At 38.2% G+C, this 18213-nt stretch overlaps 3 protein-coding genes and 1 pseudogene across 3 annotated transcripts; 3 read left to right on the plus strand and 1 right to left on the minus strand.

Moving 5' to 3' along the window:
• Positions 1 to 777: 777 nt before the first annotated feature.
• On the minus strand, positions 778 to 3423 carry LOC137747763 (ubiquitin domain-containing protein DSK2b-like; annotated as a pseudogene).
• Positions 3424 to 5266: 1843 nt separating this feature from the next.
• LOC137748229 (uncharacterized) lies at positions 5267 to 10303 on the plus strand. Its single transcript, XM_068488344.1, has 15 exons — positions 5267 to 5406; positions 5486 to 5567; positions 5688 to 5798; positions 5977 to 6074; positions 6180 to 6263; positions 6421 to 6566; positions 6694 to 6766; positions 6893 to 6938; positions 7047 to 7156; positions 7279 to 7386; positions 7516 to 7578; positions 8114 to 8175; positions 8435 to 8747; positions 9163 to 9976; positions 10066 to 10303. The coding sequence occupies exons 1-14, from the start codon at positions 5335 to 5337 to the stop codon at positions 9943 to 9945; spliced, it is 2151 nt and encodes a 716-aa protein (XP_068344445.1). The 5' UTR covers positions 5267 to 5334; the 3' UTR covers positions 9946 to 9976; positions 10066 to 10303.
• A 2182-nt stretch (positions 10304 to 12485) lies between these two features.
• Positions 12486 to 15821, plus strand: LOC137748514 (G2/mitotic-specific cyclin-2-like). Its single transcript, XM_068488674.1, has 11 exons — positions 12486 to 12713; positions 12833 to 12968; positions 13075 to 13131; positions 13287 to 13329; positions 13421 to 13612; positions 13706 to 13831; positions 14364 to 14453; positions 14591 to 14812; positions 14932 to 15030; positions 15116 to 15294; positions 15396 to 15821. The coding sequence occupies exons 1-11, from the start codon at positions 12659 to 12661 to the stop codon at positions 15541 to 15543; spliced, it is 1347 nt and encodes a 448-aa protein (XP_068344775.1). The 5' UTR covers positions 12486 to 12658; the 3' UTR covers positions 15544 to 15821.
• A 699-nt stretch (positions 15822 to 16520) lies between these two features.
• LOC137747122 (phosphoserine aminotransferase 1, chloroplastic-like) lies at positions 16521 to 18174 on the plus strand. The gene has a single exon (XM_068487136.1). It carries the CDS (start codon positions 16672 to 16674, stop codon positions 17965 to 17967), a length of 1296 nt encoding a protein of 431 aa, XP_068343237.1. The 5' UTR covers positions 16521 to 16671; the 3' UTR covers positions 17968 to 18174.
• Positions 18175 to 18213: the final 39 nt, after the last annotated feature.

An 18213-nucleotide genomic window follows, 5' to 3' on the forward strand; every position in this document is an offset into this window, starting at 1 on the left:
GGTAATTCAGCCTTACCTTTATCCACTTAAAATTTATAAAAAAAGATGGTAGTTCTCTAGCAAGGTACTTTGATCCAAGTCCAAATATTTGAGCTGTTATTAATTTTTCGTTAATTATTTGAAAATATGACTAAACTTATTTGTTGACTGAATTTGAAATTTTTGTGATTAAGAGTTAAATTTAATATCAATGTCAAATTTATTTTAATTAATCTTAATAGTGAATCCTTTTATTTCACCAACATTTTACCCAATAAAAATTTTATTTTAACAAATTTATTTTTAATAAATACAACCATTTAAAGCTCTATATTAATAAGAAAATAATATTTGACAATTCGATTGAAGAAATACAAAATTTGATATAAGACTTCAAATTGCCACACATGTGCATCATTTGTAATTTGTTTGTTGGAATTTGACATTTCCTTTGGGTAAGAAAGGGGGGAAACACAGGGAAATTTAAGCAGTTACGTCTACAAGTACTTGAAAAGGGTATCGAATATCTCCCAAAGTACACAACTTTGCCAAACCATTCATGTGATGAATTTCTCTTTTCACCAGTATGTACACTCGGGACAGCCAGCCCTCCGAGGAAGGAGACCATAATCCGATGACCATAGATTTGCGCCGCCACTAACATAGGGCTCGTGTAGTCAGAATACAGCGTATTCACACCCGAAATGGGCACTCAATTACATCTCAGGTCTAACATGACTAATCTCGGCAGCCACCACACGGATAGAACCAGATAAATGGAAACATTGAAAATATAACCTATCTGCCCAAATTCCCCAAAAGCCGCACGACTGCTGCGTGGACATTTCCGGCGGTGGCCATCAGAGCCCGTATGTTCTCTTGTCGGTCAAAGAAAGTTGGGAAAGCTGCGCAGCATAGAGTTCTTCCGGAGGCACTGAAATACACGGGATAGAATTAGTACAAAACACACAAAACAAATCCTTCTATATAAGAAATGAAAGGTAAGTACGAACCATCAGGGCGATTGGGAACAGCCAAGCTGCCAGTGCTAAGCCCGCCAAACATGTTCATCAGTGTGTCTAACCCCATGTTATTGAATAATCATGTTTCAACGAATGCATTAACATGCGACCAAGTACCACAATGAATATCCTTAAAACAGAATACGCGAGTGTACTCTTTTAGATTAGGTTGTTACCATAACCTGTTTCTGGAATCTCACTTCCAGCATGTTTTTCATTCATTGAAAATCAGAAACGATAACCCATTCTGTCCCAAGTTTTCACCAAACCCATAGTGCCCATAGTTCGAAATAAAGACAAATAAAATGGATATCGACTTGGATACCTGTTCCTGCACCAGTCTGACCTGGCTCCCTGCAAGTAAACATGGATTTAGTACAACTCGATGAGAAAAAACCAGAAATGACAGCTAATCAACACAAGCAATGCGAAAACGAAAGCCTAACCAATGAACATGCACTGTTAGTTGTTTCTTATTTCCAATTGGAGTTGATTCAATGACCCTGCGCCAATATTTCTAAACTATTGACTGCATATGGTATTGTTCAAGCAGTGAAACAATGACCATTTCCCAACTTGTTTAACAACGAAATCCAAGCCAGGACACACCAAACGTCAGTAGCAATCCAACACTTAGTAAGGAAGAAATTAAATAGTCTAAATCAACTGGCCAAGAACTCTTGACGTACAGTTTCAATCTTCGATCGAGTTGCATAACTGATCCATAGTGGTCTATATGGAATCCTCAGGCAGCTAAGGGAGATATATCAATTCAGGCTATATCTATCAGATGTATCAAATAAAAAATTATGTCACTTCTTACTGGGTTGACTGTTGCTGTTGCCGACCAAGTTGCGACAGAAGTGATTGCTGCAAAGTCAAGAGCATCTGCAAGATAGAAAAGGAAAAACAAAGGCAATACAGAAGAAAAAATTAAATAGGTACCACTAATCATTAAGACATCCAACGCACCTCATTACCCATGCAAACATTAAGGACATTGCCTCCCAAATTAAAATTATTCAGAACCACAACGACAATAATTACTATTGATTCATATTGACAAGATTTGAATAGGGCAGCTTGGACAAACAAAAACTTCAAAATTCAAAACATTAGGCACCCTGAATAAATATACCTGCATTGTCTCAGGAGAATCCAAGTGATGAAGAAATTCCGGGCTTTGCATCATTTCTCTTAAAGAAGAATTGGTATCAAGCATGCTGCGTAACTTTGTGCCATTGACTGAGAGAGGAAATACCGCATCTCTATCCGGACAACATAGAATGACAAAAAAATCAATTATGCCATAAGATTGTGCACTACGTCCCAACAACATAAGGGACTCAAAGCAAACAAAGTTTAAGCGTACTGCTCGAAAACATTGCACAATAGAAGCAAGTGAGCAAGCGCTTACTGCCTGCAGAGGACCATGGGTTGGGAAGTGGGTTAGTATTTGGAGCAGGTGAACCAGTTGCTGAATCAGAACTAACTGTCGACTGGTTAGTGGACTGAGCTCTGGTTTGGTTGCCAACTTGGGCCCTCGAAAGAGTTGCAAATGGGTTTGAACCCTCACTTTTAGCATCCCCAACCATTGTCGTTGCATCCATTAACGGCTCTTGTATGTTCTCATACATGCGTCTGAGCATGTTAAATCCCTCTGGAGTGGCTTCGATGTTGCTCATGGCTCTGTCAGTGTTGCGCATCATCTCACGCATAAGCTCGGGGTTTCTTGCCGCTTCAAGTGTCTGACGAAGAGTGCTTGGATCATTAAGTACGTTTGGTAGCTCGGGATTTCGATCCATAATTTCACGCATTTGAGGGTTGTTCATAATCAAGTTCCGCATTATGTCCGGATTGTTGATAATATTTTGAATGGCAGGCATGTTCATTATGTCTCTGATCACATTAGGGTTCTGACTCATTTGTTCAAAGTCAGGAAACCCATCTCCGAATAGACCACCAGTGCCACCCATCCCATTTCCATTAAGTCCAAGTCCAAGGAATGGCGAGCTCCAAACCCAGACCCTCCCAATGTCCCACCGCCTTCACTAGATCCAACACCCCTTGCTTGGATAGAATTAGCAGCTCCACCATTGGTTGCAACCCCAGTGTTTGCTGAGGCAGGTGTTGCAAAACCACGAACCATATGAAGAGTGCCATATGACTCCAAACCTATTTGAATCAAACAAATAATTCACATTTGCTCCAATAAGTCTTATTTTTCCACCCATATTTTAATGAAAAAGTTAATGACATATTTATCTTTGTAGAAAAAGACTTTTAAATCCCTACCCATTTCTCTCCACCACCGTCTTTCTTCCCCGTTCTTCTCTCTTCCATTCCATCTCTCTCCATCCGAGAGAAAGATCCAATTTTTCCGGCAGCGGAAGAAGTTCAAGAATCTGCCGGCAGCTAGCATTTCTCATTGTTCGTTTCTGTGATTTCTAGGGCTCCAATTCCAAATATGTTAATCAATTTGTAGTGTTTTCCAATAAATTTTTAACTTTTCGACATTTTAATGCAATTTTGAATTGCATCTTTAATTTGATAGCTTCCAGCTCATTTGAATCAAATCTTAGCTTTAGGATTTTTTTACTATTTCTGATTTTTTTACTTTCACTTTTTGGATTTAATTCTTTCGATTCAAACAAAAAGCAGTACCATTAGAGATTTGCAATCTTGATTTTGGTGTAAAATTAGTTAAGGGGAAGGGACTGGTGGTGGAAACAGAACATTGGAGGTGTGCTGGTATAAAGGTTATTTTAGGAATAATAGTGGGTGGGAAAATAAGATTTAAATTTTAAAATTTTTATGGTGGTGGGATCGTAAAGTGGATGAAAAAAAATAAGATAATGAGATGGGTTTAACAACACTCATTCTATTAACACCCCATAACCCCACACCTTAATTTTTTCACTTAAATTTCCTCCTTTACCCCTATTTAATTTAAGTTAGCAGACAAAGAGAAAACCCCAGCCACCTAACTACTCCTTGTCAGCATCAACACCTCATGCAAATATAGGCAAAAAAGCCCAACCAGTCGTAATTTCTCATCACGTGAGCACAACTCTCTCTCTCTCTCTCTCTCTCTCTCCCTCCCTCTCTCTCTCTCTCTCTCTCTCTCTCCCCCCTCTCTCTCTCTCTATTGCATTTGCATCTGATACTGTAGAAGAAATGTCTCGCTTTTTTTTTTTTTTTTTTTTTATGTTCTTTTGAGAGTGACAGACAAAGAGGAGCCACGACGAGGTGGCCTGTGCGTGACGACGACTTCGACGATGAAGGTGATAAAGGTAAAGGAGTATCCAGGCTGGTGAGTTGAAGTGTTGGATTGTAACCAAAGAAATGGGAGTTTCTAGCCGATGTTTATGGAGGCAATCAGATATACTTGATTGTCGAATTGGGACTGCCGAGTGTGCTTTTTGTTTTTTGGAGTGGGGATGTGGGGTAGCTTAAGAAGAATGAGGGACAAAGTTGGAATTTTCGATTATGTTTTTTTAATTTGGGGGTGTTTTCATAAAATTATGAGGTGTGTATAAAATAACTCAATAAATAAATATAAAATAAATTACATATATAAATAAATTATTTCCTATGAAAGCAAACAATTGCAACATCAACTCGTGGATTTCGATATTGTAATTTTTGTTCTACTTTTGATTTCTCTAGGCTGTCCCAAGAAGATGAAGTTCTAAATGTCATCCCAATTTTTATTTGAGTGAATACAAAGCTGAATATCTTCTTCTCAATTGTTTATAAACATAAATTATCATCATCATTGTATGTGAAAATTGAATCTCGAATTCGATTTACTAAAACCTACACAAGAATCATAGAGGCACCAAGTCCATCTCTTGGTTAGACGGAGCCAACAAAAACCAAATTAATGACCGTGGAAAAATGAACGACCATGACATATCTCATGTTTTGATTTTATTTTTTAACAAAAATTGTTATAATACAAATAATTAAATATTTATAAATAAAAAATTCAATCACTTATATTATGAACCTTTTATACCAAGCCATGTTCTAGTACAACTAAAAAAAATTCTCCGTGTGCGACCTTTTAATGTGACATGTAGGCTTGAAGGGAAAAAAAAAAAACAAAACAGAGCCAAGTAAGCATTTTTATATCTATAAAACTCAAAGTGGGACCCGCTCAAAACAACAGTAGAAGATGGGGCGGTGACTGCACACGCTCACAGCTAGGTGGTCTTATCACTAGGGGTTATAAGAGAAGCCAAAGAAAATTGCCCGAAAAAATTGCTGCTGCTGCTGCTGCAACGCACAAAAAAAGGTGCCAGAAAGCGCGCCATGATATTCATCTTCCATGGCGATGATATCTCCGCGAGGCTCCAACAAGTTCTTGCTATCTCGCCTCGGAGTCCTAATCACGCAACAGGTCCCTCTCTCTCTAACCTTTTACTTTCTTTGAGGCATTTCGTCGAACATTTGGTGACTGGGGTTTCCTCAATGCGCAGAGACTCGTCCACGCATTGTCTGAGGGAGGGTTGCAAGCTCAAGTTCACCCTAAAACCGTCCCGGACTCGGTACCGGACCAAGGTATGTGCATTAAAGTCTGTACATTTGTGTAATTTGAAAGGAAAGGTTGATTTTTGTTATAGCTATTAGCCATTGGCGTTGTGTGTAATATGCACTTTTGTTGATTTATGAATTGGGTAGGTTTCATTGATATGTATAAGTGGAAAAAGATCGACGCGAGGGCCCTCGGGATAAAGCCCTCCATGATTTCGCATCCCTCTTGGATTGTGTTGAAACTTCTTCAGGCTGAAGGTAACATCATGTTCCATTTTCTATCTCATTGTTGATGTACGTATGTTGTTGTTGTGATTGTGTAGAGCAAAGCATTTATATGCCTCATCGAAGTCCAGTAACCATAGGAATTATTCAGTTAAGGGGGTTATTTTGACTGGCTGAATTGGATGGTTTGCTTATCTTTTATTATATGCAGGGTTTGAGGCCTACTTAGTGGGTGGATGTGTTAGAGACTTAATCCTCAAAAGGATACCTAAAGACTTCGATGTGATCACTACAGCTAATCTTAAAGAGGTTCGTAACGCTTTGTTTTAAAGTTTTCTTCTCAACTCCTGTAGATTGTGATAAATTGCTAGGCGGGGAAATTCAGACTTCTTTGGTTGTTTAACGCTATTACAGATCAAGAAGAAATTTCATCGTGCAGATGTTGTTGGGCAACGGTTTCCTATATGCAGGGTGCATGTTAAAGGCACTGTCATTGAGGTTGGTTGGTGAACCTTCTAATTATAGTATCTTCTTGCGTGACTATTTTTATTGTTTGAGATATCATTTTCTTATGCAAATAGTATGCAGCTGTTTCAACTTGCCCTTAGTATCCTATCTTGATGTTCTTTTGTTCTTCCTTTGACTCCTGTAACAGGTATCGAGTTTTGAAACAGTGGCAAGAGATGCAGGTAAAAAGAAAGAGAAAGAGAAAGATAATTTATCTTTTAGGCCGCCTGGCTGTGATAAGAAAGATTTCATCCGTTGGAAAAACAGCATGCATCGGGACTTCACTATTAACAGGTACCCTTATCTACCATTTTTCACTATACCATGTGCTATGCTAGCATTATAAATACTCTCTCTATTCATTTGACCTGTGTAAATTCAATTTCATTTAACAACACAATTTGTGAAATTGTGTAAGCAGTTTATTCTTTGATCCTTTTACGAATAAGATCTATGATTATGCCAATGGAATGGCAGACTTGAGGCACTTAAAGGTAACTCCCAATTTCCCTTTGTTTATGGAAATCTTCACCTTCCTATAAAATAGTTTTTTTTTTTTCCCTCAATATGTCATCTGAAGTTTATTAAGATGAATTATTTTTTGGGTGGCATGGACTTAGCTACGGACACTAGCCCCTGCCAAGTTGTCATTTGAAGAGGATTGTGGTAGGTGTTCCCATCTTTTATGCAAACTATTGATACCATTTGAATGCAACAGCTATGTGAGTGTATCAGATTAACATTACTTGTTAATATTCAAACTCTCTGATACAGCAAGAATCTTGAGGGGATTAAGAATTGCTGCTCGTCTGAGCTTGTCAATTTCAAAAGAAACTGAAACTGCAATGCATAAGCTTTCTTCATCCATTTTGAGTTTGAGTAAGGTACCTTCTGAAAGAACTTTATTTGCATAAGATTGCATGCTGCCTCGGTTATTTTCCAATTGTCTTTGGGAGGGATAGTGTCTGATACCACTTGTTCAAACTGACATTCTTTGTCCATTCAGTTCAGAAAAATGATGGAGATGGACTATATGCTTTCTTATGGAGCTGCTGAGGCGTCACTATGTTTGCTGTGGAGATTTGATCTGATCAGAATTCTGTTTCCCTTTCATGTACGTGCTCATTTCATATTATAAAATAATCCTTTATCGTAATGAAAAATATATTACAAATATTTTTTTCATTACAAATAAATCCATAGTCATTAGGTGTATATCTGACACAAACTGATACCATTGCAGGCAGCATACTTTGACCAACAGATTGAAAACTTGAAAGGCGCTCAGAGTTCCTCGATGTTGATGGTAAAACACTACAAAAAGTTTCTTCAATTTTAATATTTAACCGAAAGAGATTTCTTAAATCCATAATCCTGGAGAGATTGTGCAAGAAAAAAAGGATTTATATAAAGCAATGCATTGAAAACTACAGAAGGATCTTTTTGCATCCCAAATCAAGTGTGGTTTGATTCAGTATCTTTGCAAGAGCTCGAAGAGGAATCATTTACAGAGATACTTCTAAGTTGGATTCTTCAATATTATGATCTAGAAGGGTCTCAATTTTCTTTTCTCAAATCAAAAATCAAAAAATTATTTTTTAATATGTTAAACTGTTAATAATGTTAGAACTTTTGTCACATCTCTCAATTAGAATTTATGGAACAAGGGCTATTGAGAGTTTTCTAATTTTTCTTGCACGACAGTTTTGTGTGTGCTTGTGGTATTACTCAAAATGTAGGTATCTAGTCTTCGACTCTTTTTCATTTGATGTGGAGCCAAGTTAATTTATGCCCAACGCAGCAATTTAGTTAGATTTTGATTTTTCTTTCTTTTTCAACAGAAACTATTCTCGAATATGGATAAAGTGGTTAGCTGTGATAGGCCTGGTCACTGCTCTTTATGGTGAGATAAATGTTTATTGTTTCTGTTAGATTGTAATATCCAACACATCATGGCATTTCATTTTATTTATTTTTATAAACTTGGTTCTGAGCACTAGTTTAAATTTTTTTAACCAGTTTATATGATAATTAGCCTATGCTGGCTGTGCCCCGTGCCTTACGTCTAGTCACATTGGGAATTCAGTCTTTTATAAATAGTTGGGTTTCAGCTTTCTATATGTAATGCAGATGTCACTGCTGATTAATTGTCTTTACTACAGGGTCGGACTGTTGGCATTTCACCTGGCACTAGTGAATAACCCACAAGATGCTCTTGTAGTATTGACTTTTGCTTCTGTTCTGTATCATGAAGAATGGGAAGAAGGTGTTAAATTTTCCAGAGACAATGCTGCATCGATAGTTAACTATGTACCTGAGATTTCAGGCTCATGTGGATTTAAATCAGAGGAACAACTTGCAAAACAAGTTTCCAAGTTAGCTTCTTTTATGCTAGATCATATTGCCGCTTTAACTGCAACAAAAGATCCTGATGAATCAATGTCCAGATATCCTGTTTTGCCATTCTCTGAGTTGGTAAGTACATCTAATTGATATTCAATTCCTGAGCTGGAATTTGATGCGTCTCTCATATCACTTATGTGCATTTTTCTCATCCCATAAGTAAACGCTGTTATGGAATTTGGTATTTATATTCAACGGCATTGCACAATTTTTATATGAATTTTTGTTCCCTTTTACTGTTTTACCATATCGTGCCTTGATTTTGTATCACAGGAGTATGTCACAAATCCTTGGATTATAGACTAAGTGTTACCTTTGACAGTTTTACCATATCATGCCTACTATGTGCTGTTACTGTCAAATCCCATTTAGCAGTTAATTTTAAAATATTTGTTTTTGTGCTTGTATAAAGTTGTTCTTTGGTTGGAGTACTTATATATTGTTTCACATGTGCCTAATTCGATTAAAACAAATGTAATTCGTTCAGGCATTTTTACCCAAGAATATGGCTAAACATGTCGCCGCAATTGTTGAAGTCCTGACCAACGACATCGAATATTACAATCAAGGAAGGAAGAATGTTGAGATTGATTACTACTCACTTGGGAAAGGTCACATGCGCGAGATTAGGTTTGTTTTAGGAAAAGTTATTCTAGAAACCATGGACAGTGGGATTTTGAGAGCAAAGGAAGTCGTTCAGGGGAAGGAGGACAACTACCACCTGCAGCAGGATATCATTGACAAAAATTTCACTAAGGGTAGAAAACGTGCAATTGATGCCCCTGAAATAAAACAAGAGTTGTCCAAGAAACATAGGGTGAAAGTAGTTTTTGATCCAAATATTGCTACCGATAATCAAGAGGTTGTTGAAACAACTCAATCACCACAGAAGGAGTTGATTTCAGTTCTGGGAAATATGTTAGAGAAGAAAAAACGTCAGTTACCAGAAGAGGTGACTGAGAAAAAGCAAGAGCTTTCTGAGAATGATAAGTTCCAGACAAAGGAGAAGAAGAATACTAAGAAGTGTAATTCAAGTCACGAGGAGACTATTAAGCTGGAAAATATGTTAGAGCAGAGAGGGTATCCTGTAAAGCAGAAAGTGATCTGTGAGAAGATTACGGACCTCAGACAAGAAACAGACGAGGAGAGAGGCAGTCCACCTCCCCTCTCTTGTATTTTCAGCAGGGGTGTTGAGGAGATTCAGAAACGCAAACAAGTAGCAGAAAAGCCAATATCCAGTCTCCGTCGACTATCTAGTCTCTTCAAGTGAAACTATTGTCGTAAACTAACAAAAATGACATGTATGTTTATTGTGCCTTCCCCTCCCTCCCTCCCTCCCTCTCACTCACAGTTTTCATGAATAATTCTTCCTTTTCTTTCTGCATTGCAGGTGTATCCATAAAAAGTCCTAGGAGCTGGAGGAAAAGTCCTCAGATATACCCCCAGGTTTTGCACATTGTAACATTTTGCTTCCCCCTCCTCATTTCCCCTTCATTTATCGGTTTTAACAATTTTGGTTAGCCTTAGGCATTACGAAATCATGTTGGTTAAGGAGCAGTGTGAAATAGTTTGTGCTACAAAATTTGTATTTATTTAATGATTCGTTCGAGGTTCGAGGATCGTCTTTTGGATGCGTATGGGTGACCATTAACAACGTTGGAAAGCTTTAGGTATCGCCAATATTTTTTTCTACACAGCCCTGTTTAATTTTAGTTCGATTGCATGAATCAAAGGAGGATCAATCGACCAAAAAAAATGTGTTTGCAGGAGAGAAGGGTGGTGTGTAAAACTCAATTTGCTTTTGAAGTATAACTTCAAATGGCTGGATCTCCTGTTAGCAAATTGAGTAACATTTGAGGTATCGAAATAAATGTTCAACTTTGGATTCTGACTTGTGTAGTTATTTTGTAGTAGACCTGGCAATTTTATGCACGATACATTAACTCGATATGAAACAACATAGAAAAAAAAAGTTTTGGATCGGAATTAAGAGGCCGGGTGTTTTATCGGTTCAACCCATTAAGTACTCGTTAAATCACAAGTTGATTGAAGTTTACCCGCTGTTAATCTTTAATAATTTAGTATGAAGTTTTATTTATTTGATTATGTATTAAAGTAATATATTGTCCTTAACGGGTAAAACGCGTTGAATTGGATAATCCGTTAATTTAACAGTTCAACTTAGGGTTTGAAGTTTAAAACTTATCATTATAAAAGGTTTGACATAACATGATTCATTACGATAACAAGTTTGACACGGAAACAACACGAACACAACAAACATGATTCATTTGCTACGTCTACTTCGCAGTGATTGAACTACTTCATGTTGTGCCCCTCAAATTAATTCTTTTTGCTTTTTTATTTACAAAATCTATACTAAACTAATTTGAATTACATGAATTTGTTTTTATACGACGACATATTTACATTAAGGTTTAACAAAATAAATTGGAATCTAATTCATCATTTACCAAATTCAAACTAAAATCTATCACTTGTAAACGAAGAAAAATTTGAACTTAATTGCACAAATAAAAAAGAAAATATTCCATTTCTACTGTTCAAATTTGGCAAAATTTATGTTACTGCGCATGTAGGCCCACTGGTACATACGGGGCCACATGGAATAATAAAAAAAAAACCAGTACGCTCTCACTCTTGTTTCACGATTAATTGTTTGGTTAATATTTGTTTTAACGCTTTCGCTATTATGTTATCTTGTTACCTATTTCCCCTATTTTGTCTTGGATTTTATATTAATGGAAAGTATTTAATGTGCCACCAAAATGTTCACATCATAATTTCTTACAGTTCATTCATTCATTTGAGCAAGACACATAAAACTAACTTCATTGCTGACACACTCTTTAATACAGTTAGGTTTCATCTCAGTTATAATAGTCTGCCAAATCATTATAATGTTAATTTTTGCAATGATCTCGTGTGTTAGCAATTATGTCAATTACTTGTTCAAACTTCCTTAAATGTAATTTTGTTTGCCAAATCGTTATAATGTTAATTTTCCAAATTAATCTAGCAAAAATTACCGTTAATGCTTTTATAAGCAATTCCCACGGTCTCTCGAGTTATTCATGCTCCTACAAACCTTCCCGCGATTCTTCTCACTCTCCCCCGTTTTGCCACAAGAGTACATTGAGAACGTTTTAATAAAAGAAACACTCAACATTAGCTGCTTAGCATCATAAATTAGAAACTTTGGCCCAGTAGACATTTAAGCAACGTTAAATATTGTAATTTGGAAATAAATACAAATTTATAATTTAAACAAGATAATATTTGGTCCGCCCAACAAATAAGAAGCCACACATAAATTTGGTTAGATGGTAAAATATCCAAAATTTACTAATCTTCTAAATATAACCAATCTAATTAGGTAACCATTATCCTAATTTGATTTAATAGTACCCAAAAAAAATAGAAGGATCCGGTGGGCAGGAGCGCATAGGATTTTTAGTCCAACCCCCAATCATTGGATAATTGATTAAAAAAAAAAGTGAAAAGAATTTGATTAATTTGAAATCCCACAGGCCAACACCACATGCGAAGGTGACCGTTGTTAGGACATAGGGGTATTACATAGAAAGTCATCTGAATCCGCATGATCTAACGGTCACTTTTCACTAGCCGTTGTATTTGAAAAAAGCAGAAGGGTAAATTTTGGGGTCCTCTCTCTCTCTCTCTCTCTCTCTCTCTCTCTCAGGGGACAAATACCCACTGATTTGTCACTTTATTATGTAGCTCAGCTCTGTCTTTATTTCTACTACTACTCACTGTATTTTACAGAGATTTCAGTCCCTCTCCCTCTCCCTCTCTCTCTCTCTCTCTGTCTCTCTCTCTCTAGATGCTCTCTTGGGGAGAAGAAATTTAGGGTGACTGAGAATTCTTAGCCTCTTTGCTCACTTGGGTGTGATTTGGATTGATTGATTTTGATTGTTCCTTCAGGAAATCATAAGCTTAAAATGGTTATTTCTGATGAGAACCGTTCTAATCTGATCAGACCCACAAATATGCAAGGTGAATGAAGTCACTGCAATGGGGTTGATTTTTTAAATTCTGGGCATTTGGATTTTGAGATTTTGATGATGAAAATTTCAAAAGATTCTGACTCTTTTTGCTTTTCGAACGAAATGTAGGAGGACTAGAGGTGGGTACCGGCAAGCTTGGACAGCGGCAGATTAGGCAGACCAGGAGGGCTTTAGGAGTCATTAATCAAAGCTTGTTAGGAGCTCCAGCATACCCTTGTGTTGTTAACAAGAGACCCTTTACACAGTAATTTTCAAACACTTTTTCGCCTTTCGAATTTTTCATCTTTCACGGGCATGGTTTCTTGAATTTTATTTATTTATTTAGTTTTTTTGTTTTTGGTTAATCTCAGAAAACATGAAGTTTATGAGAAGAAGCAGGCAGATCCAGCGCACAGACCAATCACCAGGTTTGAATTTTACCCTTCTACTGTTTTTTCATTTTTTATTTCAATTGTTGGGTATGAAATTCAAAATTTTGATCTTTAGATCTTAAACCAACGTGAAAGTCAAATTTTTAATACGTATTTAACCAAAATTTGATGTTGATTTGCGCTTTTTACAGGAAGTTTGCTGCACAAATTAGCACTCAGTCATCTTGTTTCGAGGTACCGCTATCCGCATCCAGATTGATTTTTAACTTTTCTTATATGTTTTACCTTATTTGATTGATGGGGTTGGTGTGATGGATATCATCAGGAAGTCAAGATCCCAAAGGTGCCAAACAAAGCAGATGAAACCACCAACTCAGCTGGTTTTGGAGATTGCATTAGTATATTCGTAGACGACGAATTCAAGTCCCCTGAAGGCCAAGCAGAAGCAATGACGGAGGACGCAGAGCCCATGTTCTTAGAGCAAGAAGAATCAACGCCGGAAGAAGCAAATGATACGGTATATCTTTCTGAAAAACATGTCGAGTTTTTGGATTGTGTTTTGTTGGAAAAACCCAATTTTCTGATTTCACATAAAAATTTGATCTTTTAGAAAGAGGTTGAAATGGAGGACATTGTGGAAGAGCCTCTTGTGGATATTGACGGCGGCGATTTGAAGAATCCCCTTGCAGTTGTAGACTATGTTGAGGATCTCTATGCTTACTATAGGAGAATGGAGGTGAAAATTGCTCACTGTTTTATTACTGAACAATTAGATATAGCAAATTCATTGTCAAATGATCATAGATACGAAATTCTTCAAATGTCTCAAGATATATGACCTGATTGATTCGCGCGAAAGCGCGCTGAAGAAGTTCTTTGCGTGCCGCGAAGAACTTGCTACGTGCCTGTACTGATTTAGTAAATTACCTGTCACATTTAAGAGTTGCATATCTCGATTCTCGAATGACAAGTAAATCTGTTGTGGATCTCTTTCCATGGCCATTACAGAACACCAATATCTGCAAATGGAAAGCATTTATGTCAGGTCTTAAATTTTCGTCTAACAAATTGTCTGGCATTTGCATTTTAATCGACATCTAAACATTTTCTGTAAAATGTTTGTACATTTTTGTCACAGAGGAATTTGATTTGCTTCCTATTTAGCAAAAACCATTAATGAAGTTTTCCTTTTTCGACGAAAAACAAAAGTGGGACAACATCCATTTCAACCAAAGTGTGACTAACTTAACCAACATTCATATTTGCAGGGTTTCAGCTGTGTCCCACCTAACTATTTGGAGCAACAATGTGACATCAATGAGAAGATGAGGGCTATACTAATTGACTGGCTTATTGAGGTATACTTTTCTTTCATAAATCGATCAATTTTTCGAAAATGGCAAATGGTTTCTCTCGATTAATCATCAGTGCAGTTTGTTTCAATCAACCTCTTTTACGAATTACAAATGACTAATCTGTTTATCTGAATCAACAGGTGCACGACAAGTTTGAGCTACTGAAGGAGACATTGTTTCTTACTGTGAACCTTATAGACAGATTTTTATCCCAGCATACGGTTGTAAGAAAGAAACTTCAGTTGGTTGGTCTGGTTGCCATGCTTTTAGCATGCAAATATGAGGAAGTTTCTGTTCCTATCGTCGGGGATTTGATTCTTATATCGGATAAAGCTTACACAAGGAATGATGTCCTGGAAATGGTAATTCATTGTTCTTTCTCGGGCGAGGGCGATTATGCTTAACTGTTTTGCACACTTTGGAAATAAAGTTACTTGTTGAAGTTGTAGTAGTTCTAATTGTCCTTCCCTTTCTGCTGCAGGAGAACATGATGCTCAACACATTGCAGTTTAACATGTCAGTTCCAACGCCGTATGTTTTCATGAATAGATTCCTCAAGGCTGCTCAATCCGACAAGAAGGTCAGTAGTGATTCATCGAAGGTCAAAACATTTTTCTCACGCCAACGAGATTCTGATTCCTTTTTCTTTGATGTCCCCAAAACAGATTGAACTCCTATCGTTCTTCTTAATCGAGCTCTCTCTCGTGGAGTACCAAATGCTGAAGTTTCCACCATCTTTGTTAGCTGCTGCTGCAGTCTACACTGCTCAATGCACTCTTCTCGGGTTCAAGCAATGGAGCAGCACCTGCGAGTGGCACACAAACTACTCGGAAGAACAGCTCTTGTGAGTACTTTTACTTATTAGTTTCTCCCATCTATAAAACAATGACTAAATCTTAATCAGTCGAAGAATTTACTAACAACTCGCTAATTTGATGGTAACAGAGAATGCTCAAGTTTGATGGTGGGATTCCACCAGAAGGCGTCTACGGGGAGGCTGACAGGGGTGCACAGGAAGTACTGTACATCCAAGTTTGGCTACATTGCAAATTCAGAACCAGCAAAGTGTCTGGTGCAGAATCAACAACTATAGCAGGCCCATATACTCACTAACAAACATTACATATGATGACTTTGTTAATTGGGGTTTAATTGGGTAATTTGGGAAGAAGAAGAAGATTAATGCACTTAATAATTCAGCAACTGTGGTTGCACACCTAGGAAAGTTGGGTTACCCTAGATTTCTAGGATTTGCAGCAGCCTCAAGTTGTTTGCTTGAGAAAGCAGATTAGTGTGTTCTAATTGAACATGCTCCATTTTTCATTTCAAATTTTTACCTTGAACTTCAAATAAATTGATGACACAAATGGATTCCATTTTCTCAATTGTTGTTTCTCATAGTTTATGTTTGAACTTTTTTCGATAGTTGTTGATGACATAATATAGAGAGCAGTTACTGACGCTTTTGAAAATCATTATGACCTTCGTGCCTGTAAAAATGTATAATAACTATTTTTGGACCGCTAGTTAGTAGTTACATTTCCGTTTTTATATAATATCAAAATACCAATTTGTCCTTGTAAAGGGTTAAAATATCCAAACATTTCTACATGACGCACTAACCTACCTTGACTTATGAGCCGCCCCAACTTATACTATTCAGAATTTGAGTACCACGTCACTTCACTTAAACGACGTGATTCTGCTCATTCCAAGTTTTCCAACATTTTCTTCACCAACCACAATTTTGTTTCTCCTTCACCAACCACAATGATTTGGCAGTATCGCTTCTCCGTTTCGAATATTCAATTTTACAGACTTCCCCTAATAGTTAAATTATATAAATGCTTACTTTTATTTAACTTTAATCCCTTAACTCTCGTATTAATTTCTTCCGTCTTTTAATTTAAAAACTTGTACTATTGATCATTTTCACAAATTCCGTCTATTTGTTCCATTTAATTGGTAAGAGATTGAATTATCGGTGAACAACTAACAAACGAGGGCATTAATAAGGTGGGATAAATTTTCTAATATACTCTTAAATTTAACGAAAAAACAAATCCACAACATTAGTAAAAAAGACCAACGGCACACGTATTGTTAAATTTGAAAGGACCTAGAACTAAGCCTTGTATAAATACCCCCAGCAAGGTTAAGATCTTTGCCACCACCACCCCCTGTCTCTCTTAGCTTGGTCTGAAGCAGCAACACCGACACCATGGAAATGGCAACCACACCTCACTCGCTCCTCCTCCAAAACCCAAACACCAATTTCCTCAGAAACTCCAAAACGACCTTCGCCACCATCCCCATGACCTCCACCCGCCTCACCACCACCACCCCCCTAAACCCCGCCAAACCCATATCCGTCAAATGCGCAGCCACCGCCACCCACATCCAAGATCGCTCGCCGGGCCTGTCCGAATCCCAAGATCGGGTCTTCAACTTCGCCGCCGGACCCGCCATTCTCCCCGAACACGTTCTCCGCAAGGCTCAATCGGAGCTCTACATCTGGCGCGGATCTGGGATGAGCGTCATGGAAATGAGCCACCGAGGCAAAGAGTTCCTCTCCATAATCCAGAAGGCCGAGTCTGACCTCCGGACCCTCCTCAACATCCCGGACGAATACTCCGTCCTCTTCCTCCAAGGCGGCGCCACTACCCAGTTCGCCGCCATCCCTCTCAACCTCTGCAAACCCGACGACGAAGTCGATTACTTGGTAACCGGGTCGTGGGGCGACAAGGCGTTCAAGGAGGCGCAGAAGTATTCGAAGCCGAAAGTGATCTGGACTGGGAAATCCGAAAAGTACACAAAGATTCCAGCTTTTGAGGAATTGGAGCAGAGCGAGAACGCCAAGTATTTGCATATATGCGCCAACGAAACAATCCACGGCGTCGAGTTCAAAACGTACCCGAAAACGAAAAACGGCCTTTTGATCGCCGACATGTCCTCCAATTTCTGCTCCAAGCCGGTGGACGTTTCCAAATTCGGGATCATCTACGCTGGGGCGCAGAAGAATGTGGGCCCATCTGGGGTCACCATTGCGATCATCAGGAAGGATCTGATCGGAAATGCTCAGCCGGTGACGCCGGTGATGCTGGACTACAAGATTCACGACGAGAACAAGTCGTTGTACAACACGCCGCCGTGCTACGGCATTTACATGTGCGGATTGGTGTTCGAGGATTTGCTGGAGCAGGGCGGGTTGGTGGAGATTGAGAAGAAGAACAAGAGGAAGGCCGACATTCTGTACAATGCCATCGATGAGAGCAAGGGGTTTTACCGGTGCCCGGTGGAGAAGTCGGTGAGGTCGCTGATGAACGTGCCTTTTACGCTGGAGAAGGCGGAGTTGGAGGCGGAGTTTGTGAAGGAGGCGGCGAAGGAGAAGATGGTGCAGCTGAAAGGGCATAGGTCGGTGGGAGGGATGAGAGCTTCGATTTACAATGCAATGCCATTGGCTGGGGTGGAGAAGTTGGTTGCTTTCATGAAGGAGTTCCAGGCAAAGCATGCTTAAAACATCGATTTTGTTTTGAAACATTAATTTCTACTAGATTTGTTTTTGTTTTTCCCAAGTGTTTGTTGTCTGATGTTTATGAAATTATTGTCGTCTGGGACCAAGTCAATGTGCCACAAGTTTTAGGGATTTAGACCAATTTCTCATGTTTAATTTTTGTTGTCATAAGCTGAGAGTAATGAATAATACAATTCTTCAGTGAGTAAAGTTTGTCAATTGTTTTTACTTTTCGAGCGGTGCTTTAAA

The sequence above is a fragment of the Pyrus communis genome, chromosome 10 (assembly GCF_963583255.1).
Source record: "Pyrus communis chromosome 10, drPyrComm1.1, whole genome shotgun sequence".
NCBI lineage: Eukaryota > Viridiplantae > Streptophyta > Magnoliopsida > Rosales > Rosaceae > Pyrus > Pyrus communis.